The sequence below is a fragment of the Colletotrichum chrysophilum genome (assembly GCF_026319265.1).
Source record: "Colletotrichum chrysophilum strain AFK26 chromosome Unknown scaffold_110, whole genome shotgun sequence".
NCBI classification, from domain to species: Eukaryota; Fungi; Ascomycota; class Sordariomycetes; order Glomerellales; family Glomerellaceae; genus Colletotrichum; species Colletotrichum chrysophilum.
Window position 1 is genome coordinate 1 of NW_026517397.1, and position 23,178 is coordinate 23,178.

General features: G+C 50.7%; 8 protein-coding genes across 8 annotated transcripts; 4 read left to right on the plus strand and 4 right to left on the minus strand.

Annotated features, from left to right (window-relative positions):
- Window positions 1-1,342: 1,342 nt before the first annotated feature.
- Window positions 1,343-3,156, minus strand: COL26b_010348 (uncharacterized protein; the record flags this gene model as incomplete). Its single annotated transcript, XM_053183053.1, has 6 exons — window positions 1,343-1,599; window positions 1,651-1,787; window positions 1,839-2,013; window positions 2,066-2,518; window positions 2,576-2,849; window positions 2,941-3,156. The coding sequence occupies 6 exons, from the start codon at window positions 3,154-3,156 to the stop codon at window positions 1,343-1,345; spliced, it is 1,512 nt and encodes a 503-aa protein (XP_053032957.1).
- A 900-nt stretch (window positions 3,157-4,056) lies between these two features.
- Window positions 4,057-5,654, minus strand: COL26b_010349 (uncharacterized protein; the record flags this gene model as incomplete). The annotated part of the gene is made up of 4 exons (XM_053183054.1): window positions 4,057-4,228; window positions 4,287-4,592; window positions 4,860-5,346; window positions 5,399-5,654. 4 exons carry the CDS (start codon window positions 5,652-5,654, stop codon window positions 4,057-4,059), a joined length of 1,221 nt encoding a protein of 406 aa, XP_053032958.1.
- A 474-nt stretch (window positions 5,655-6,128) lies between these two features.
- Window positions 6,129-7,954, minus strand: COL26b_010350 (uncharacterized protein; the record flags this gene model as incomplete). Its single annotated transcript, XM_053183055.1, has 3 exons — window positions 6,129-6,977; window positions 7,203-7,639; window positions 7,702-7,954. 3 exons carry the CDS (start codon window positions 7,952-7,954, stop codon window positions 6,129-6,131), a joined length of 1,539 nt encoding a protein of 512 aa, XP_053032959.1.
- Window positions 7,955-10,173: 2,219 nt separating this feature from the next.
- COL26b_010351 (uncharacterized protein) lies at window positions 10,174-11,524 on the minus strand (the record flags this gene model as incomplete). Its single annotated transcript, XM_053183056.1, has 4 exons — window positions 10,174-10,368; window positions 10,451-11,058; window positions 11,215-11,349; window positions 11,401-11,524. 4 exons carry the CDS (start codon window positions 11,522-11,524, stop codon window positions 10,174-10,176), a joined length of 1,062 nt encoding a protein of 353 aa, XP_053032960.1.
- A 368-nt stretch (window positions 11,525-11,892) lies between these two features.
- COL26b_010352 (uncharacterized protein) lies at window positions 11,893-12,431 on the plus strand (the record flags this gene model as incomplete). The annotated part of the gene is made up of 3 exons (XM_053183057.1): window positions 11,893-12,002; window positions 12,201-12,339; window positions 12,390-12,431. The coding sequence occupies 3 exons, from the start codon at window positions 11,893-11,895 to the stop codon at window positions 12,429-12,431; spliced, it is 291 nt and encodes a 96-aa protein (XP_053032961.1).
- Window positions 12,432-13,263: 832 nt separating this feature from the next.
- Window positions 13,264-15,244, plus strand: COL26b_010353 (uncharacterized protein; the record flags this gene model as incomplete). The annotated part of the gene is made up of 7 exons (XM_053183058.1): window positions 13,264-13,471; window positions 13,532-13,664; window positions 13,732-13,923; window positions 13,985-14,092; window positions 14,248-14,443; window positions 14,513-14,784; window positions 14,863-15,244. The coding sequence occupies 7 exons, from the start codon at window positions 13,264-13,266 to the stop codon at window positions 15,242-15,244; spliced, it is 1,491 nt and encodes a 496-aa protein (XP_053032962.1).
- Window positions 15,245-16,230: 986 nt separating this feature from the next.
- On the plus strand, window positions 16,231-16,498 carry COL26b_010354 (uncharacterized protein; the record flags this gene model as incomplete). The annotated part of the gene is made up of 2 exons (XM_053183059.1): window positions 16,231-16,418; window positions 16,471-16,498. The coding sequence occupies 2 exons, from the start codon at window positions 16,231-16,233 to the stop codon at window positions 16,496-16,498; spliced, it is 216 nt and encodes a 71-aa protein (XP_053032963.1).
- Window positions 16,499-21,245: 4,747 nt separating this feature from the next.
- Window positions 21,246-21,988, plus strand: SOD2_1 (Superoxide dismutase [Mn], mitochondrial; the record flags this gene model as incomplete). The annotated part of the gene is made up of 3 exons (XM_053183060.1): window positions 21,246-21,293; window positions 21,347-21,802; window positions 21,866-21,988. 3 exons carry the CDS (start codon window positions 21,246-21,248, stop codon window positions 21,986-21,988), a joined length of 627 nt encoding a protein of 208 aa, XP_053032964.1.
- Between the last annotated feature and the right edge of the window lie 1,190 nt (window positions 21,989-23,178).

A 23,178-nucleotide genomic window follows, 5' to 3' on the forward strand; every position in this document is an offset into this window, starting at 1 on the left:
ATATAATATACCAAGCCAAATCAACCCAATATATCAAATCTGAGGGGTCAGGAATTGTTTAATTGACAGTTGGGAATAGCTTCAATTGTTTGGTATATTTGTTAGTAGGTTTGATAGATTGGCTTTGGCGGCAGCGCTGTCTGTCAAGCATATGGATGTCCAGAAACTTGACGTTGGCCGCGAGATCTGGTCTCTCGGACAGGGTTTTGGTCAAGCTCTCAAACCGATAGAGGAACGTCGAGAGAGATTGTCCCCAGTTGATGTAATTATAGTTGAAAATTGACTGGTAGGCGATCGGTTGAGCGACGAGGCGGAAGAGTTTGCAAGTGCTGCATAGATTCACGAGATGGTTGGCCTGTTTCTGAAGTTCACGCCTGATGCTAAGGTCGCGCGCGTTCAGGCTAGGTTTGCGCATGTGAATGTCATATGGCTCCTGTCGAGGTCGGAGACAATTGAAGATGATGACGAGAGCCTCCACAGGCAAATCGGTGAGAGACGCCATTCCTGGCTGACTGGTGATGTTCCGACATCGAAATCCGGGAGCACTCCACCCGGCCGATTGAGCTAGAGGTGCGACCACGAACCTCTTATATGTACAACGTACTTCAGTCAAAATTTTGCTCTGCATCTGAGTGCCATAGAGATCCTGTCCGAGTGGCGGAATCATTCGATTTGTGATTGGCTGACCAGCACTGATTCAAGTGAGGCCAAAATCCTGCCCCGCTAAGCCGCTGTTGTCACAAGTCATTTCCTCTACATGTCGCGAAACCACATCTCATAAGATAGACGCATTGTCATATCATCAGCGAAAAACACTAAATACTGGTTGGTAGAGTTGTTGTGTCAATGATAGGCTGAGTATCTGCACCATGGGTGCGGGGTTTTCCTATGACAAGTTCACCCATGCCAGCATCTTCAATAGTTGCAATAGTTGCGCGAAAATGCCCAGATTGGATTCTAAATCAAATATCGTTCCCCAGGCTCACCGTTCACTGAGCGCCATTCCAATCAGATGCACTAGTACTTTTGACCCGTGGCTGGGTCTCCAACGACTGCAACCCCACCATCACCTTTTGAGGAACTTTGAGACCCGACGACTGCCCGGCGCCGCAAGTTGCCAGCATCATCATGTTCGGCATCCCATTGGGCTAACTCAGAAAGCGGGACTTGAACAAGGCGATGCGTATTGGCACCATTGTCCGTAACGTCAAGGATTTCAGGTCGGATCCTGTATCCGCGCCATTTCGGAAGAAGCCACATCCACACAGTGTAGTAAAGAAAACAGATTATCAGGCTATGAAATTGTCAATATGTCAGTTCTAAATGACTTGGAGGATTTGACTTACATGGCGATGCCAACGACGCAGTATGTAGCATACCAGAAGCTGACGCTGCCTGCGTATGGGCCACCCTTGGGCGGCCACCAAGGCATGATAAGAATGTAAACCTGGAGGAGGATGAAGAAGATGACCGTCACGTGCCATGATTTGAACTCAGTACGTCTAAGACCGGCGCGCTTGCGGCGAACTCGGATTAGGTAAACTCCAACTGCCATCGCGAAGTGGAAAAGACCGTCAGGGTATGTCTTCAAGCTGATGACTGCGGAACTGTAAGTACTAGCCGCCTTTCATCGGAAACAGAGATGCTCACCAAATTGGAATGCATCTCCAGCTGGAGGTGCCGCAATCATGATGAAAGTCATGATCCATTTTAAGAAGTACGGTCCAATTGGGGTTCCGAAGGGTTTGGTGTTCACCCAGAACTCGGTCCATGGGAGGACACCTTGCCTGAGGTACTGTTAAATCTTGACCAAATATGGCTTTATTGGGGGTACATACCGTCCGATCTCACGGATTACGCGGGAGGAGCCAATCAGCACACCTAAGAGATTACCGAAAGCACTGAGTAGAACAAGGAAGTTCAGCGCCTGCTCTGCGGGACCGGTTCCGAACACCTTGGTGAAGAAGACGGCAGCAGCAATCTCTTTTGCAGTTTTGAATTCAGCCTTGGGCACTAAGGAGCAGCGTCAGCCAGAATCAAGATGAGTAAATGAGGTCCATCGTACCGGCAGCAAAGTAGGCGACGTTACAGAACATGTAAAGCACAGCCACAACCACCACTGAGATTGTTGCATGTCGCTTTAGGACAGGGATTGGGTTCTTAATCTCGTTCACGACATTGAAAGCGTTGCTATAGCCGGTGTACGAGAAGATAATGTTGACAAGCGCTGTAGCCAGGTCGTTGCCATTATCCGTGGTTCCTTCAAAGGAATTGCGGAAGTTGGCATTGGGATCGGGAATGTGATCGATATGGCCGCCGAGAACAACGAGTCCAGTGATCGAGATGAAGATAAGGGTTATGATCTTGATTGCGCCGATAATGTTTGTTGCCCAAAGGGAGTATTTGTTGTGAGCGACAACACATATGACGGCAAAGGTGTATGCAGCGATTGCAACTCCCTTCAGTTCCCACGCAGACGGCGTCTTCCCTGCAATTCGCCACAGATATCGTGACAAGACTGTCTCATATTAGCAGACATAATTGAAGATACGTTGAGATTCCTGTGATGTCATACCGATTGCATTACTGCTACTGAACGAAAGAAGAACGGACTGCACCGCAAATGCGATAGGGAAGAAGTGTTTCGGCCGTGGATAAGCTTGCTCCAGGTACACTACCTCCGCACCACTTCGGTTAGGAAAGTAGCTGGCCAGCTCGAGATACACGCTCAGTCCTGCGAGAGTCATGAGGAACCCTATTGTCCAGTAAAGGAAGGCTAGGCCTACGGATCCAGTGCCATTGAGGACGGATGCAGCTATGGCGTTCAGATTAGTCTTGCTCTCGTTTTCCTGGGGGGTGATAGGTAGCCGTACGCGTTGAGAAGATACCAGTGCCAATCATCTGATTTATATTCAGAAAAATGACCGTAATCCAACCAACATGGTATCCGAGAGGGGAGTGTTTCTCGACGGGTGCCCCGACAGCCTCCTGGTATGCCGGCTTGGATCCATTTCCTCCTTTCGCGAGCGTGTAGGCGAGATCTCCGTCTCTGATGATGGAGTGCTCGAAGTCGGAAGCCTCGACGTCGACTGGACCGCGCTCGTGTATTGTCGCATTTGGACCCCCAAACCTTGAAGAGAGCTTGGAGAACACCATCTTTCATAACCTGCGATCCGGTAGCTTGGTACACGTTGAATGTAACTGGAGAACTGCTCCACTGATTAAGCGTGCGGGATGGCTGAGACGACCTCAACTTCGGAAGAGAGCCGATCGCACGTTATCGAAGGCGAAAGATGGCGTATTGCGGGGACGAGGAGAAGGAACCACAAGTGAACCATACACCAGGTTCCTGCGTTCCACCGCTTCCTCTTTAAACACAGCCTCAGCCGTCCATCGTTCCTCGATTGAATGGTCTGGACTCGTGAGCCCGTGGACGTTACTTCAATGCCAAGTGCCAACAGAATTGCCCAGAGTCGTGAAGATGGGGCGCAAATGGCACAATGCTTCCTTTTGACCAGCAAATGCCAGACATTCTGATTGATACACGAGGGTGGAGGGTACTGACCTTCCTGTATCAGCCAGAGCCAAGAAGCACGCAATGCTGGCTGATCATGACGACCGTTGCAGCTACACTAACAATGCGGGCGCCCGGTCGCAGTGCCGGGGCTTGTAATAAGCTACTATCCAAGTGTAACCTTATCCCAACCCTTGCTATCGCCCCCATCCGATAGGGCCACATGGCCGTCATGAAGATGAGTGTCACCTCTCGTCTTCGGTGCCCTGTCACCAGAGATGATAGCTCGTGTTTGGAAGTCTTGGCGGCCCTTGTCGAGGCACCGAAGAATGGTCTTCGGCTGGCGGGCTGTCTCACGCCGAGAATTCGGGCAGGGCAGGTTGCCACGTTTTCTCTGCCTAAAAGGATTTTCTTTACGACCCGTGCTCATTGATTGGCTGCAGGGGAATTGTTCTAGGGTTTTAATTGAGGAGCAAACGGCCGATTCCAAGATCAGTCATGCTCTTGATATTTATGGCATGCAAATCCTCTACATCGCCTCATCATTCCCGCCCCTTACTCTTGTTTCCTTCGCTTCGGATGAACGGTTCAAGCGGGAATACCTGCGCCTCGGGTGTGACTCCATCATAAAGCTGTCCCCAACGTTCCTTCAACGGCTCAGGCGTCTCCCATGCATATTCAGGATCGCGAAGCCATTGCCTCAACAAGTGGCGTCTGCAAACAAATCCGTCAGTCTCGCCAGACGCATTTGCTATCTTGACTCGTCACTTACTGTTGGCCTTGAGTATCGGTGAAACCATCACGGGCGTGGAAAATCCCCATATTGTTGGCGTACTGGATATCACCCTTCTGGAAGTCTAAAGAGACAGCGAACTTTTCTCCGAGGAAGTGTAGCGTGTCAAGCGCCTCGGCCTGTGCTTCGCTGATGGGAGGGATTTCTACACTTCTTGGAAGTGCGCCGTAGCCGACGAAATAACGACGCGCGTACTGTACAGCCAGCCGTTCAGGAGTGGTTTCTGTGGCAGGTTGATAGTGGACAAGTGGCCGAGATGTGAACGACTTTTGGGGCGTTCCGAAGCTGGACGGTCATAATGATCAGTAACTAGGTGTTCCATAGGTAGTAAGAGGAACGCAGTATGCGAGGGGTTGGGCATAAATTGTGGTTGAGTAAGATATGGGTATGGTTCTGGATATCCATGGGTAATGGGTAATGGGTAATGGGTAATGGGTAATGGGTAATGGGTAATGGGTAATGGGTAATGACGGATACCCATGGGTATGATTTTCATGGAGCCATCTGGCTATGAACAGACCAAGTCCAGATGAAGGGCACGGCTAAACTCACACTTCGAATTGCCAGTCTTGAGTAAGCGTATGGATCAGATCAGGACGCGTCTTGGCGATCTCGTTGTAAACGCGGGCAATACTCGCCAATTTGCTAGTGCCGCCCTCGGCAGCGGTTGAAAGCGCAAAAAGGGAGACGATGTCGCCCGCATCCGTGTGGAATACCTGCTTGTCTGCTGTGTATGCGGGGCTGCCGATCTGACCCTTCTCTTTCGTGAGAGTCAGATCCTTGATGTGGGTAAGCACGACGTCGGCCGGCTTGCCATCATACTGCCTATCTTGACGACCACGCTGGGGTGCGATGTGAGAAGAAAGACCGGCGTAGGTAATGATGTTTTCTTCTCTTGTATGTTCGTCGACCCGCAGACCCCGAATCACAAAGAATCCGTGCCCGTTGTGCAGCTCGTGAGAAAGCTTCCGGAGCTCAGGGTGGAGCTTCGGCAATGGGAACGTCTCCTGGTTGATGTGGCCAAGAGCTAATCCCAAGGCTAAGTCCATATCAGCCATGCAATCAGTCAATGAGGAAAGCTAGTTCCCTACATTTGAAATGAGCTAGGGCTGCATCCAGCTCGTCCAGTTGCTCGGTACTAAGCACATAGGTCCAGTCATAGTCGTAGGCCAGGGTTGAACCTTCCCACACCAAGTCACTCTTGAATTGTGCAGGCAGGCCCTCCGGCAGGGCTTTCGGGAGATCGGGATCTTGGACCCGGCTCGCCACACGGGCCTGCCACTTCACTCGGTCCGGGGCGTACTGGATGTCCGGCTGGACCGGGCGGGCGATGGTAACAGTAGCCATGTTGCACAATCTGTGACGTTAGCTGGTGCGAGATCCCGAGATAGTAAGAGCCTTTGCCACTAGCGATTTTCAATTGACTCAGATTATTCCTTTTAAACCATGAGGAAATTGAGTCGGAGTGGTGCCGCCGATTACGAATGTTTACCGGCGATGGCGTTATTCGGTTCCTTGATGTCGTGCCGCGGAGAAGGTGGGGAAATTGTTGCCGAGCGGACAGAGGCCGACCGATCATTAGATGACGCGGAGTCTAACCACTCATGTGCGATGTGATGACCTGGGTCTCATTGGAAAACGGCAAGTAATTGGCTATGTTCGTCTGAAAAGGACTCGCACACATATGATTCGGCACACTCATGACAAAACTTCATGTTAAATAAGCGACTAGTCTGAAATGCTGACACACACTGATGAGAGAAATCGCTAGAGTCAATACAAACGCTATCAGAGGCATGTCATTAATGCCATTGCTCACGACTATTTTGTCTTCTTGTCTTGCTCTTGTTTCCATTTCTCGCCAAGCTGCTTCACGTCTTCGTTGTTCGCTATGATGGCCTCTTTGGCGCCGGGCCAAGTCTTCCGGCCCCTCCCGGTGTCAAACAGACGGAGCAACGGCGGCGAATTGACCCCATCCGTAAGCAAGTTGTAGAACTTTCGATCATTCCACCAGAGCTTCCATGCGTCAAGGCTGAAGCATAGCAGGCGATCAGTCACCCCGGTACCGGCAATTTTGTTCAACCAGATGAAGGTGTCACTGCCGAACATCCGGGCACCCATGTGCGGCACCGGCCCGCGCCCGAGAGTCTCCACAACCATGTCGTAGTGGGCATTGATGTCTCGCGCCATCTCCTTCTGGTCGGGGATCGGCGCTTGACCGGACCAGAGACTGCTCAGTGCCATCGTTGCAAGATCGTAGACCACGAATGGGGGGCCCATGATGAGAAAATGCCCGAGCACGGCGAGAGACTCCGGGTATTGCTCAGAGATGAATCCGCGATAAAGACGGGGTAGGGTGTCGTGAGGGTCCTTGTACTTGGCCGCATTGATCCGCTTGTAGTTGTCGGGGGCCTTCTTGGGGTCGGTGGGGTTTCCGGCGCCTTTGATGAGGGAGAAATCGTAGTGGTATCCGGAACAGACTACGATGGCATCGATATCGTCAAGCACGGTACCGTCAGTCAGGGTGACAGACTTGGGTCCTGTGATCTCCTTGACTCCCGTAACCGCCTTCACTGAGCCATCCCGAAGGTTATCCGCCAGGTCGTTGGAAAACGTAGGGATGCGATGCTCGACTCCATCCAATTTACGAGGGGACATGAATGACGGGTGCTTGTCAAGCCAAGGAAATGCTTTCCTACGGGCGCTGACCATCGCTTTTGAGAACAGCATTGCGCAACCCCTGGGCCACCAATCGCCAAGGGTTCGAATGATTGTCATTGCTCGCAGAGACATCGTATGGTCGAAAGCCTTCCCATTCATCATCCGAGGTAGCTGTTTGAAGCGATGTCAGCGTTTGACGAAATCGAAAATTAGAGCATGGATGTTGATGCATACCAAGTAATATTGGCCACGGTGGCTGAGGTAAATTGACTTCGCGTTGGCCTTCTTTAAGAATGACTGTGTATCGACACCAGTGGCTCCGACGCCCATAATCAAAACATTTTTACCTTCGTAGCGATTGGGCTCCTTGAAATCCCTCGAATGCACCGCCTCTCCTTCGAATTTGTCGATTCCCTTGATATTGACGTTGACAGGCACATTGAGAATACCGGTCGCGATGACTATGCGATCAAATATCTGTTGTTCTTCGGCTGCGTTCTCAGTATCTGACTTGGTGCTGCGAGTATAAATCGTCCATTTGTTGGCATCATCATCGCGCTCGATCTTGGTGACCTTCGTCGAGAATTGCACATGGCGCTTCAGATCAAAGTTGTCCGCATACGCTTCGAGGTAGCGCTCGACGTCCTTGGCAGGTGGATGAGTAGGAACATCTGAATGTTATAATAATCAGTACAAACGCAATAGAATTTTGACGGGACCCAAGAAAACTTACCCTTTGGGAAAGGAAAGTCTGTGTAGTGGCACTGATGACCTCGTAAGTTGGTGCCGACCGCGGGAAGACAGAAATCGTGGAAGGCAATCCTTACCGTTTGCTTGGAAGTATTGAATGATGTCCAGGGAAGCGCAGTGGTCTGTCCCTTCCTGGGACTGAGATGCCAGTTTCCGCCGATGAATTCGTTTTGTTCGATCGCGGTGACTTGCAGACCTTGCTCGATGAGGTTCTTCATCGCAACCAATCCGATCATGCCAGTGCCAATCACAGCAACATGGCTCCCAACCGTGGAATGTGACTGAGACGAATCCATCTTATTAGACGACAGTGAGGATCTCCAAGCAGCTCAAATCAGACACAGACTCCTCGGATAAGCGTGTACGACACTTCGAGTATCCAAATCGGGCAAATAGACGAAAATACCATAATGCAGGTGCACAACCGCCTCCTGGACTGGGACATTGACTCCCTTTATCCAGAAGCTCTCTGTAGCTATCTGACGTCTTTCCGCCATGGCGATACAAGGTCATTTCCCAATCCAGATAGCTATCTGACATAGGGCTCGGAGACATTTTCCCCCAGGTGTCGGCGACTTCTTGGCCTCCAGCCATTGGTGGACGTGGATCCTTCAAGCCACTCAGACGGATGTTGCCCGCACGTTAGGCTGCCACACTGCCTCTGCCAGTTTGAAAGACTAGCACAGCGCCATCTCTGCCACAGAAGCATGGTTCTGTAGAAGGGTCGACCCCATGTGAATGAAACAGGGCATAGTCCAATTGGATTTGGCAGTGATAGACACCACTATTGTCGCAGAAAGGGTCTTTCGTAGGGCTTACGCAGCGCGTAAGCAGCCCAAGGATCTGGCTCCGACCACGCCTTACTTATTGCAGTTTGGGTTGAAAATGATTGGCTCTCCCTCATTTCAGAATGGAACTTCCGCTGCAGTGGAAATACTTCGCAAAGACGTCGGCTGGAGGAGTGCGGAGTATTCTATGCCGTCGCAACCATCCCGTACCAGAGCATCAACAACCCCTGAAACTCCGCATCCGCAAACCCAGCGGGTTATTATCGTTACCAGATCCCCTGAGTCGACCTTATCCCGGTATGATGTTGGCGGATGAGCGAGACGAAAGCCCGACTCCACTTGTCCACTGCGGACTTTCCACTGCCCATGGATATTGCGCGTGCGGGTGAGCGTCTCTGAATTGAAACCATTCGACGTTGTTCAAAGGTCCCGTGCACCCTTTGAGTTACTTTCAACTCCGCTTAGAGCCCACTCGATTGGAACAGGGCAACTTCAAGCATCAACGCCGTACGGAACAGATCATTCCACTTTCCACTTATCACCTTTCCTTTATCATCTATGCCGGTTGACCAGAAGGCCTTGTTGCCAGACTATCCCAATCGTCTTCAGTAATTGCATTGAGTCTGAGAGCCTTGAACCGCAAGTAATCAAGGAGGTAAACGTAGTCTTGCTTTGACCCATGTAAGATCATGTTATTGACTTGATACCTTCTCAAGGATGTTGAAGATCGACACGTACAAGTCCATAGGCTTGGTAGTAGGGCAGCACCACCTCGTCGGTATTTTACGCCGCGAACCAGATGAATGCATTGTCAAAAAAAGCACAGACAACATCCTCGTTGTTTGGTTCATTCCGAAGCGTGTTGATGAAGGTGTCGCTAATTCACATCAGCCAACTCGAACAATAAGTGATGTAGTCTCCTCACCCGCCGTCATTTTTGGTAAAAACATCAGGTATCTCTCGTGGAGGAACACCTCGGCCTGCTTGAACAGCATCAAGGTTTATGTCTATCATCGCCAACAAGATCCAGGCGGGGACATGTGGTGAAGTTATGTGAAATAGTCCGTTGAAGGAAGACAGAGACATGGCCAAGCAGGAAGAGGGCTTCGATGTCAAGACACAGAAGTGCGTGTAAAACGTTGAAAATTTGCAAAACTCATGACAGCTTTTATGTCTCAGCGAATGCCCACTGAAAAACATTGGAAGCATAGAATCGCCAATCAGGGAAGCCGTGGTGAATTAAACTACATACTGGCCACTGCGGATGAAGCGCAGGTAAGCCGTACGTATATGATGCTAAGAGCCAGCGGGACATCTTGCTTAAGCATTGAACCACCGTGAAAGTTGCAATAGGGTACGAGCTTCTGCGCACGTAGTACAACCATTTCCATGCTATATTGCTGCAGACGCTCTTGTTTTACAGCAGCTATAGTGTTAGTGAAGGCTGGGACCTCAAGCAACATGTTGGAAGTACCTTACACACAGGCGAACTGCATCAGTAGGTTTACAGGCCTGAAACATGAATGTGAGGACGCACAATGCCATATCACAAATTCATGGATATATACTGAGTCAAAATACTTTCAAATATTGTATCTTATTCTTTGCTGAAAGGGTCCTCAATGCGAGGTTCACATCTGGTGAATAACCAGGGCGTATGTATTTACTCAATAGTCAACTTTGAAGACAATCTTCTCCGCAGATACCTTTCCGTCTCTATTGAGGTCCATGGCCTGTGCGATTGTATTGGGACTGAGGCTACCAAGTATGTTCTTACTCGGAGGTCTCAAATCTCCCTCATCAAGAAGCTTGGGAAGCTGATCATGAAGGTCTATGCTCAGTTCGTGATTTGGGATGTTGACCTAAAACAAGTCTCATTAGCAAACAATGTCATGATTCTAGCCTGTCTCTACCTATCCTATGAGACACACGAGGTTGACGTACCGGCCAGTGTGCCTTTTCGCGATAGGTATGCGCGGTTGGGAAGGCTGTGAAGACGAAAACGTCGGAGACTTCAACTGTCGACGGCACGTTCTCCGTGTTGGCTTTGCCTGGACGAACGGTGCATAGGCGGCCAGTAGAGTCTTTGAGCGCGTTTGATGCAGTGGCCGAGGACGTGGCATTGCCAATCGTGTCGAACACATGTTCCAGGTTCGGTACAGCTTCTCGAATACGTGCGATTGCTTGCTCGTCGTTATAGTCAATTACGTGGGTAGCACCGGCTGCTTTGACCCTGTTAAAGTTACGAGGGCTACATGTGGTGATAACCATATAGCCGTGTAGATTGGCAAGCTGTATGGCAAAGTAACCAACAACAGCTTTGACGATGTCAGTCCTCTTCGCGATGTCCTTGGAGATATGGATGCTCACAACTTCCACCACAGATAAGAATCGGGTCTTCATTCGAAGAGTTTCGCGGAAGGCCAAGGCAGTCCGAGGAGAACAGCGCCAGCCAAGCTGTGTTAGCCGCAAGAGGAACTGTGCTTGCCTCCGCGGCGCTGATATCTTCTGGAACTTGAAACGATAGTCTTTCATCCGCGATAGTATGCGTGCTGAGAAGAGAAGATTCAGCCTTCATTCGCCTGAGCTCTGCTGGGCGCGAGGAGAGGAACTCACGAGTAAGCCCCGAGGCCAGGAATCTCTCCTACAAAAGCATCAGAAATGGTCAAATGGAGTTCATGTCGGCTCACACCGGGACATGCACATACCGCCCCAGATGAAGCCGGCGATTCTACTGCCCTTGGCGAACTTGGTCACGCTGGGATGAGCTTCCACCACCTCTCCGGCAAAGTCGCAGCCCAAGACAGCGCCGTCACCAAATGCATTGACATCGAGAGCCAGCCCTGCTGCCAGTCAGTGTGCGGGGGTTTGAAGACATTATGGGTGTCGCGTACGGTCTGTGGGGTTGAAGGCCGCATGGTTGACCCGAACATAAACCTGATGTTCCTGGAGGAGGGGCAGGTCGACTTCCTTGGCGGCGAAGGACTTGCCTTCCTGAACAATTGCATTGGCACGCATGATCAGAAACCGGGGTATCGGGACTAATTGCTGGCGCTAAAGCTGCAAACAGATGATACTCGTTTCTTGAGGCGGGGTCGACTTCGGATGGTAATTCCGATGCAGCGCATCTGATAGCGCGGTCAAGACACGCCCTTGACGCCCTTGCTGCGGGGCCGAGGATCGGCCCCTTCACTTGGGCGCAATGTCAACGCCACTTCAAGCCAAGAATGTGGCTGCACCGTGATTCGGTTTTGCTGTCATCAGTTCATGGTCAGTTTGATTCGTAAATAAAAGGTCGGCCATAGCATCACCATCTCGACCGATTTTAAACTCAGCAGCAACCACTACGAAGTCTCCAGCATCCATCATTCACCCCAAGCACCAACATGTCGCAACAAACTCTTTACCGCGTTTCTGTTCCCGAAGGAAAATACGAATTCCTTTGCATCATCCCAGACAAGCCAGGAACTCGTGAGAAACGCATCGAGGTCCGGTCGTGAGTATCTGTCGGCACTATTACTGACTCTGGGGTGCATCAGCTAATTCTGCCATTGCTAGCCAGCACTTCGCTAACGCCATGCCTTTGATGGAGAGTGGAGTCTGGAAAACAGGCGGTATGAATATCCTCCCTACTAAATAATCCATATTTGCGTGGCATTCGACTTATAGCTCGATCAGGTGCCCTTTTGGACAGTGTTCCCAAGAGCGACAATTCGGATGATATGTCTTTCGTTGGCAGTCACGTCGTTGTTGTTGGCAACTCAATTGAACAGGTGCGCGAGGACCTGAGGAAAGATGTCTATGCGACTTCTGGTGTTTGGGACGTCGAGAACGTGAGTGAACGATATCCGCGACATAACGACGATTCTAATCATACCTTTAGGCTCAAATCTACGCGTTCCGCGCTGCGTGGAGAAATCCCTGAAAACTCCTCGTGATAATATTGCCCAATTCTTATGCTGAACGCATGTCAATATTGAGTGATGAACAAAAAAAAGCATGCAGCAAGAGGCAGATAGGCACTGGGCGAAACCTCCAGCACTGCGGTCGGGGTGGGGCCGGGTCGGTTTCGGCCTCCGGCTTGCGGTTCTCGGGCTGCTATCTTTTTGAATATCCAGCCTTTTCTAGTTTCCAATCAACGTTGCATGGAATTTTACCAAGACATCAAGACTTTGGCAGTCTCTAGCTTGTGATGGGTTCACGAATGCCAGGCCACGCTGCTCAATCGGGTGTACGTCAAGGGATGTGAAGTGGATCCAAAGCCTAGCGAGCGTCTCGCCTAAATCCTGCAAAGACAACGATAGATCTGATATCAGATGATCTTGATTGGTCCGCTCGAAAATTTATCCCCTTCTGAACCTTGGTATCTTTCCTCAGAAGCGGTCTCTTTGGTGATTTTCGGCAAGTTTATGGGACTTCGGCGCGTTTCCGGCGCACTGCGTGAGTGACCGCGCTCTTGGGACCAGGGGTTTGGAGACACGCGCATGCCTAACGGTAAGCTGACTGCAGGCTGCCAAGCGAGTTTTGCTGGTTCAATACCCCGGAAACCAATGATTGTGCGCTAAATATGCCACCATAATACCAGTGGATTCTCCTCTCATTGGCGTAGAGTCCGATCGTTGACCTTCCCCGATGAGGAGATTGGCGGTCCTCGTTGACGCGATAGCTGATTCTCGATATAAAAAGGACAGCATCCCTTCGGTCAGCCCCAAAGTCCCTTCGGGCCTATACGTGAGGAAGTCTTGCACATCGCAAAGATGAAGGACGCAACACTCATCATCGGCTTTGTCGCCGCCCTGGTTGCTGTTTTTATTATAGACAAGATCATTCAAGCGAGAAAGAATGCCCAAAGCTTGCCTTTGCCACCCGGCCCCCGAGGCTATCCCATCATCCAAAATATGTTCGACCTTCCCAAAAAGGACACATTTGCAGCCCCTCAATATGCAAAGTTCAAGGATAAATATGGTGAGCTTGAACACTGCAACAAGAAAACACTCTGCCTAACCACCATCGGAACTCAAAAAGGTCCCATCACCGCCCTTAGGGTCATTGGAAAACCGTTTATCGTGATCAATGATCCTCAGGTTGCCCTGGATATCTTGGAGAAGAAGTCCGCCGAGTTCTCATCGAGACCAAGCTTGACATTTATTGGTGAATTGTAGGCCTTGGCAATCCTCGAAATCCTTCGGTCTTCCGATATCGAATCGCATCTAACAGCATTCAAGGGTTGGTTGGGACAAAGCGACGGGCGGCATACCTTACAACGACATCTTCCGCCTCCATCGCAAAGTCTTTGCTCGCATAATCGGAACTAAAACAACAGCGGCGCAATTTGATGACCTTCAGGAAGCCGAGGTCGGTCACTTCCTGCTGCACGTTCTTGACAAACCGGGAAATCTGAAAGAACACATCCACAAGTAGGTCAAACTCGTATTCATGCCCTGGACACGACCGCTGATATGCTTGAACTTATGTTAGGGAGGCTGGCACTGTGGCGCTGAAAATTGCCTATGGCTATAATGCCGACCAGTTCAAGAAGGACCCCCTCCTCAGCAAGATGAATAAGGTGATGGACGACTTCGCACGGTCAGCCGTTATTGGACGTTACTTAGTTGACTTCTTCCCGATATGTAAGTTGATTAAAGATTATATGATGTCTTGTGTTATAGTCATAATCTAACCCACCGAAAACCCATAGTGAAATATCTCCCTGACTGGTTCCCCGGTACTGAATGGAAAAGGCAGGCCAAGCAATACCGGGCCGAGTTTCACGATGCAGTTGAGAGACCTTACAAGTTCGTTGAAACTCAAATTGCCGAAGGCAGAGAAAACGTCTCGTACCTCGCCAAGGCAATGGCTACCAGCGAGGACACCCCAGAGGACGTACACAACAACATGTGGACCGCGGGATCGATTTTCAGTGGCGCCGCTGACACAGTAAGATACTTCCCCGCCTCAGCGCAACCTTTACCGAGGTGGTTATGAACTTAAGCTAATTAATATCAGTCCGTGGCATCGGTAAATGCGTTTTTCCTCGCCATGGCCAAGTTTCCCGAGGCACAAAAGAAGGCGCAGGAAGAAATCGACCGAGTAATTGGAAGTGGACGCTTGCCTACTGTCAGCGATCGTGACAACTTGCCATACCTTGAAGCACTTATTAAGGAAGTTCTACGCTGGCATACAATTGCCCCGATGGGCCTCCTTCACATGAGCTCTGAGGAGGCTACCTACTCCGGCTACAGATTTCCTAAGGGTTCCCTCGTACTCTGCAATATCTGGTGAGTTTCTGGACTCAAATAACCAATTGGTTTCGTTCCAGCCATTCGGGATACTTTATTGACGCGATGTACGACCAGGTGGTTCATGCACAACCCAGAACTCTACAAGAACCCCTCCGAGTTTCGACCCGAAAGGTTCCTGGGAGCCCAACCAGAGACTGATCCGCGTAGATACGTGTTTGGGTTCGGTCGCCGCATCTGCCCTGGCAAGATTCTTGCCGATAACTCGCTCTACCTCAACTTTGCCCAGTCGCTGGCCGTGTTCGACATTGGCAAACCGGTTGCCAACGGTAAAGAGTACGAACCGGATTTTAAGCCGTTGCCAGGAGCAATTAGCCACGTAGCCCCATACGAAGCGACGATTAAGCCTAGATCGCCCCGACATGAACAATTGATCCGGTCCATCGAGCAGAGGTTTCCTTGGCAGGAGTCGGACGCGAAGGGATTGGAGGCAGTGTAGGCCCCGACTTGTGATGGTCTGTTCATGATTGCGGATAAGAACCTGTGATCCGAATTGGTGGCATATAGATAGGGAACAAAGAGTGCGTTGACATCCGATTCATACTATCTTCGGTCATCGATTTGCGAAACAGTTCCACCATATGAGGAGGGCATCACGATCGCGGGAGGCCCGAGGGCCCATCATATTCAACGTCGGATGATCGTGGTGGAGAACCCGCTCAACATGGCTTTTAGGCAATGGGAAGTCTGTACGTCTCGTAATACGAGAGTTGCAGTGACATAATCCTGGTCTGGTTCAGGCATCTATGCGTCTCGGACACCCGGTGGGAGGCTGTCAGCGTGTTGATCGGTTGTGCGAATAATCCAACGAGCCATGAATGAACGACATTGAGTTGACTGCTGTCCACCTCGGAAACAGAATGAAATACCATGGAAGAATAGATGTAAGTTGAAATCGAAACGAGGGTAAATTAGCCCTGCATATGGGCGTCTCGCGGGAGCGACCTCATCGCGTCGCGAAATCTTCCCAAAACACAATCCCAAAGTAGCAACTCGGCAAAGAAACCCCCTGCAATTGCCAACTGCTAAATGTTTGAATTGACCTTGGATCTAACATTTTTACGCGATTGTGGGGAGACTCTGAGACGACAGCATGGTTGTCTCGAAAGCCGAGGAGGCCGGAAACAGGGGTGTTCGTCTCAACTGCCACCTCCGCCTCCTGATTCGTCTCATGTCTACCAAGAGTTGCAATTGACCCCTAATAAGCTTGATCCGATTGATCTGCAAGAGAATCTTAAAAGCGCCGCTGTCCCGTCATGTTTGCATCTGGTTGATCTCTGGTCAACAACCTGCGAGCGGGAAATTCACTTCAATCTGTCAATTTTTGTAAAACAATCCTGGCCGGCCAGACTTTTGCGAGCGTCGCTTTCCAATCGCTACACGCCAACCCGAAAATCAACACCTCTCTCTCCATCTCACGCCAAAATGAAGTTCCAGGCTATCCTCATCGCCCTCGCGAGCATCGTCTCCGTCTCTATGGCCGCGCCTACGCCGGCAAAGTCCGATTCTGTCCCCGCTAAGGAGAACAGCGGTGGTCGCACTGTCTTGGATGGTGCCCAGTGCAGCCCTGTACAAGGTCGTCTCGTTTGCGATGATGGCTTCGGGAACACCTTGTAAGTCCATGAGCGTTGTTGATGAGAAGATTGGTTGCTGACCATGCATAAGCTTTGCCGATGACCCGTTTTCCTCTTAGAGATCCCAAATGAAGAAAATTCTGTAACATTGCTACCTAGAAAATTGGGAAATAGTCCAAGTCACGATGCATCTGGACGGCGTGAGGCCTGGAAATGAACAAATCATTAATGTTGATGGATCTGATTTGACGGGAAAATGCACCTATTGAGAGCATGCTCCTTATCGGGGCAGGTGTAGATCTCCACGTGACGATGACGGACTCCACTGCATGAACCTGGGGCGCAGGGATCTCATCTCGCTTACCGCGTTCATGATGATGCTGTTCGGCCGAAGTGTCACCAACCCATTGACGGAAAGCTTTTGCTTGGAATCTTCACTTTATTTCGTCTGTCCTTCTTTTCTGTTGCAGTACCAAGCGTGACAATCGGCATGGCGTCATTGGTCAATTTGCCTGGCGAGCTGCACCATCTCATATTCTCCCACTTTTCCACGGACACGAGAACTCCCGATGGCGGTGAGAGCGCAGAGTTCGGACAGAACCGCGCCGGCATCCACACTCTTACCCTTATCTCACGGACCTGCCGCCGCCTCAACCACGCCGTCAAGCCATATCTCTACGCGGAAGTCAATCTTGGGTCACAAAGCAGCCGGAAACTCGTCGCCTTGCTCAGACACTTCGTCAACGACCCATACTCGGGCAGCTGTGTTCGATGGGTGCGTATTGACTGGGATGGTCTCCTTTGCCAGAAATTTGATTGCAGTGATCAAGAAGCCAACTTCCTTGCCGATGTGGCAAAGAGCCTCCATTTAGACGTACCGCCGGCTCCGCCTTGGTACTCTGCAGACTGGAGAAATGGCTTCTTGGCGGGCATGGTGCTTCTCAAGTCAAGCGGTGTTGAACTTGTTGACATCGAGGGATACAATCAAAGCTTCTGCTCTAGTATTCCAGAACAGCCCCCCCGGCCCGAACTTCGACATTTCACACAATTCAATCATGCATTGCATACTCGGACAACTGAATCGACGAGAGATTTGTACCGCCTCATAAATCTTTCGCCTCATCTCCAAGGCTTCCGCTCAGCTGAGTACCTTCCGGCTAATCCCTTTGATATCGATTGGTCTGAAGTCACCACCCTGGTTCTGGAAGAAAATGAATTCAGCGGCGGGACTTACTATTATTATGTATCGACGGCGGCACTCGTCGATATTTTGCGATCGTGCCAAAAGCTGCACCATGTACGGATCAAGCCGACAGAGAATAATGGTCCAGCCCCAATCGTCCGAACACTTGAGAGATTTCACAAGGACACCTTGAGAAGACTCGCCCTTGTATCATTCCCTCGGGAGGGAAAAGACTTGGAAATTTCATTCAGTGCCTTCAACGCACTCGAAGTTCTCGAAATTCACTGCAACATTTGCAAACCTGGGTTCGCCCTAAGAGGTCTCCCTCATTCACTCCAAGAGCTGCGACTGGATGGTGACTTTCACGGTGTTCGAGAAGACTTCGAAATCTTTACTTTGGAGTTCACGGATGGGTCTTATCCTCGTTTCGAAACAGTCAGGTTTCAGCCCATGTATTCATGCTTTCATGACAATTGCCCTTTCATATTGGATGGCCATGTAACTCTGGAGGACATGATCCAATACAGAGATTGGCATTTTTATGAGGCTGAAGCCGACGAATACGAAGGAGGAAAATGCAAGACGCAATGGGAAATAATCTACGGGCTTATCAATGCAGGAGTCAACGTCTGGGTTGATTGAGCACAAAGCTGGCTGGAATATTTCCATTCAACCATGTCAGTTGTTTAACAATACATCGTGAGACTCTGCCCTCAAAAGTGTTAAGTATTGCGGTGACTAATTTACCGTCCCATCCAAGCTTTATCTATCATCTCTTCGATACTTACTGGATGTATGTCCGGATACCTGTCATTCATTCGCCTCTCTTTCGGCATCTCCATTCGGTGACAGATGATAAGTCGCCCGAAAAAGGATGTCATTTGCTTCATCCGCAGCGCCGCATCTCCTTCTAACTCCTCCAAAAGAGTGGCGTCATTGTTTCTCAATTTTTCCTCGCTGTCGTATGTTACATCAAAGATGCCCCCTAGCGCAGTAAGTTAGCTCCCATATACGTGCCATATGCTTGGTATTATTGCAAAATTTTGCCAACCTCGAACATTTTGGATCTTGGCCAAAGCCTCATTCAAAGTCACATCGGAACCGACAACGATGCTGTACTCGGGCCAGTCCTCGGATTCGAGCGAACGAACAATGAAACGTGCCACATCGTTTGAATGGGTCAGGCTGATGATATCGTTACCAGAGCCAGCAATGACAGCCCGTCGATTGCAGACGTCGATGGACCAAAGGCCTGGCGACATGTGACTGGGAAAATGAGGCATACCCCAGTAGTCCATGAGATAGCCATTCACAAAGCGGGTGTACTGCAACCTAGAGCTCTTCAACCTTTCGGCAGTCTTGATCCACGGTGTCGGAAAGGTTTCATCTCTGCCATCTCTTCCAGCAATACGTCAGCTTCAAGGAGCACACTCGGAAACAGTACCTCAGTCCATACTCAGGTCTATTGAGAACCCCGAATTCGCTGGGTATAAAGCGTCGGGTCGTCTTTGACGCTTCTGCCGCATCAATCAAGTTGAGCTGCGACTTGAACGAGGGCTCGGAGTGCATGGAGATGGCGCTGACGATTGTCTCGATGTTGTGCGAGTCCAGGACTTTGACCAAAGATTCCACGTCCTCGTAGTCAACCTGGACTAGAGGTGGATGGAATGATGATTCGTTGTTCTTGATAGGTATTAGTGACGTTCCCGAGCCAATATCTGGATCTTTTCAATTACCTTTCTACTCAGAATAATGAACGGATACCTCTTGGTAAGCTGCAGTTGTTCGACAATGGCTTGACCCATGCCACCTGTACCACCAGCAACTGCTATCACACCCATGTTCACGTTTGAATGAATTGAATTGATTGAGGAATAGTATGTAGAGTTCCTGGTAACAAAACCAAAGCGGCACTCCAAGATGATGATCAATCCTGCTACGATGCGGTCTGGACTCCTGTCTTTATACGTCAACAACCACCCGCTGCATGCAAACCACAGAGCCGGATCAGCCGAATCAATTGCAAACAAGCCTCTCAAAATGCAGATACCACGAGTGAATGCCAAAACAATGGCAATGAGATGATGGTGTCGGTACTCTCGGCCGCCGTATCCCACACGTGCCGTCCGTTTCCGTGGCCGAATGTTCACACCACTACGGAGCGGAGCTAGTTGATGTCCGCTCCGGTTCGCTTGCTGGCGGCCAAGAAAGTCCGGAATGTTTACATGGTATGGTAAGATTTCCCTGGAGATTTTATTATTCATGTATTTCAGTTTGGTGGTCGTGTTTCCTCTTCAATGATCCAGCATTTCCCAATTCCGTGAAAACCATATCCCAAAACCTGAATTATCCCAAACTCCTCGCAATGCCAACATAAAAGCACCGCCAATAATCACAAAGAATTCACAAAATTGAAGCCGACAATCCCCTCTGCCACTGCGTTCTCCATTTCGGCCTTCGGAAACACCGAGACTCGTCGTCCGATGATCCCATCATCTCCAACTTGTAAGGAGATCGGCTCATTGAGGGCAAGCTCCAAAGTCGAGCCGTCTTCGAGTACGGATGCATTGGAAAAAGCCAGTTGGTGGAAGAGGCCACAGTCTTCGGGTCTTTTCGACAGATCGCCAGATTTGCTATTGTAGATATAACACGTTAGATGTGCCCTTAGTCTTCTTGCGTTTGGATGTTGCAGCTTACTGAATGACGACGACAACGTCCGACAACGTGGGCAAGTCATGGTCCCCTCCGCTGGTAATCCTCGCATGTGTGGCAAAGAGACTGCTTGGCTTGCCCGGCGTGTGAAAGGATAGGTCGCCTCGTAGTCTGCAAAGTGATGTTGGCGGACTTGGCTGGCAGAATGGTTGATTGAGGACGGCGAGCGCGCCACCTCGAGGCTTAGTGCAAGTATCCGGGCCGCACATGTTGAGATTTGGGTTGGGTGAAAAAAGTGCCTTGGGAAGTACGGTTAGGAATTTCTTGGTGTAATTCAGTATAGGGAAGAAACAGAAGGGACAATTTTCAAGAGGCTGGAATAGTCAGTATTTCAGCAACATCTAGACCAGCTCAAACTCCCTCAAGGTCCTCATACCTTTCACAACCCCTGTCATCCCAAAACGAGCGCGAACGGGACCGGCCCGGGGCTTCTCCACACATCAACGAACAATAGCGTAGCCAATCACAATCATCCATCAGCTCCAGAACAGGGAATCTGGATGAGCAAGTTAGAGCAATATTGATCAGGTAATGCCCGCGCGCATTGTACACGATCGCCAGATGACCAAATCTCATCCATAACAGCTGAACCGTGAAGGAATCGCATCACAAGATGTATCGCGATTGATGTTTTGTTTCAAAAAGCTGGACAATGTCCCCACCATTTCCATGACCCCGATCCATGCACACCGTTGAGTGGTTGAGACTGGTCTAAGTCTAATGACAGCTCTCGGCCATCAAGGTGTCCGTCACATCATCGGATTCGACGGAGGATATATCCCCATCATTGCCGAGATGATGAAATGTGCTCAGTACCCCTCCTTGCCCCAGAGGGATTTCTTCTCTTCCTTCTCAAGGCCAGCAGCTTACCCCTCCATCATCTGTTCTTCTCATCCTCAACTTCTGACTACGAAATCACCTCACGCAGACCCGACCTAACTAAGACACGTCCAAGTGACACGAGATTCACAATGGCCAGCTCACAGTACACGCTTCCCAAGCTCCCCTACGCCTACGATGTACGTATCACCCCTGCTTCGGCACCAGGAACTCCGACTAACCCCTCCCGAAGGCGTTGGAACCTCACATCTCGGCCCAAATCATGGAGCTTCACCACAGCAAGCACCACCAGACCTACGTCACAAACCTGAACAAAGCTATCGAAACATACAACGCCAACCCTCTCCAAAGCCGCATCGCCGTTTTGGCGGCACTCAACTTCCACGGCGGAGGCCACATCAACCACTCCCTCTTCTGGGAGAACCTCTCCCCCGCCTGTAGCCCGGATGCTTCTCCCGACTCCGCACCCAGCCTGGTCGCCGAGATCGACCGCGTCTGGGGCGGCCTCGACAAGTTCAAGCAATCATTCAACGCTGCGCTGTTGGGCATCACCGGCAGCGGCTGGGGTTGGCTCGTCAAGGACGATACGACAGGTCTCAGCATCATCACAACCAAGGACCAGGACCCCGTCACCAAGGGCGTGCCCATCTTCGGCATCGACATGTGGGAGCACGCGTACTACCTTCAGGTTTGTGAATGCTTCTTTTTTTGATCGTGTCAAACGGAATCACTGACTGGGGTGGATGCGTAGTACCTCAATGGCAAGGCGGCCTACGTCGACAACATCTGGAACGTCATCAACTGGAAGACTGCCGAGTCGAGATTTTCTGGCACCCGCGACGATGCTTTCAAGGCCCTTAAGGCGGTACTCTAAGTGGGGAGATTACTTGGGACGTAGCGGAATGATTTGACGATGACATGCAAGGGCCTCGGATGCGACTGCATCAATGACCATGGGTGCTAGAACCGATCACGAACGGGTCGATCGGTTTGCAAGGCTTAGTTTTTCCCGTCAACGTAGCTTGCTAGACTAGCATCCCGGTCAGACCATGAAGAGATGAATTAAAGTGGCTGGGGATAAACAATCAAATTCAATTTCGAGAGACGGTATCGCAATGTGGCCCTGCAACATCCAATGCTGCTGTGTAACCCATGTCCGGCAAGCCTTGGCGAGGGTCCTTTCTCGCACGTAGTCCCTTGCTGTGTCTCGGCTGCCTGTTTGTAGCCTCTCACCCACAATGTGAGCAGCCCGCGTCGACATCAACTTGAGCTGAATTTTCCCGTGACGGGGTACGAAGCCACATCCACCCTGCCAGCGCCCACTGGCGCACGACACGTTGCGTTCGATCGCCCTCAACCATGAGGCGGCGCAATACGGTCGCATGGAAAACAGAGCTCAAAGTTCGTCCGGTCAGACCTTCTGCGTCGAGGGACAGACCCGAGTCCCGTCCTAAATTCCGAGAGTCAAGCGAAGACAAACACCGACGGGTGTGAGACGGATCATCCGACTCGGAGGAGACAAGACGGAGCGCAAACCTGCAATCTTGGTCGACGAGAATATCTCCGTCAGGTTGATGGCGTGGCTTCTCCGCTAATCTATGCCACCAGGCATTTCTGCCAGGCGTAATTGCATCTCCGCATAGTCGGTGTGCATCTCGCCGCAGACTGTCAATCTTGCGGGATCTCCCAGTAGCCTAGCTGCATTACGCATCGCTCCGGGCTGAGGTGAGGCAACACGAGCCATGCTCCCCTTAATAAGCACAATGAGAGCAGAATGAATCATTCCGTGACCGCGTCAGGTGCATTGGCCAAAATGCCAATGGGAAGCCGACGATGTTTGGCTGCGATAGTGTACCGGCAGCATGCATGCAGCTGGCCCCATGCAGGTACACACGTTCTGCAGGGGACGCTTTTCGTGTTGTACGGTACTCGCCCTGCGGCAAAGCGCAAAGCCTGTCGCTTTTCAAATGCTGCAAGATTCTGGGTACGGCAGCTGTTGTATCTACGATGGTGAACCCAAACCTCTGGGATGGTGTTGAGCTTGGAGACGTGGAACGATGGCTG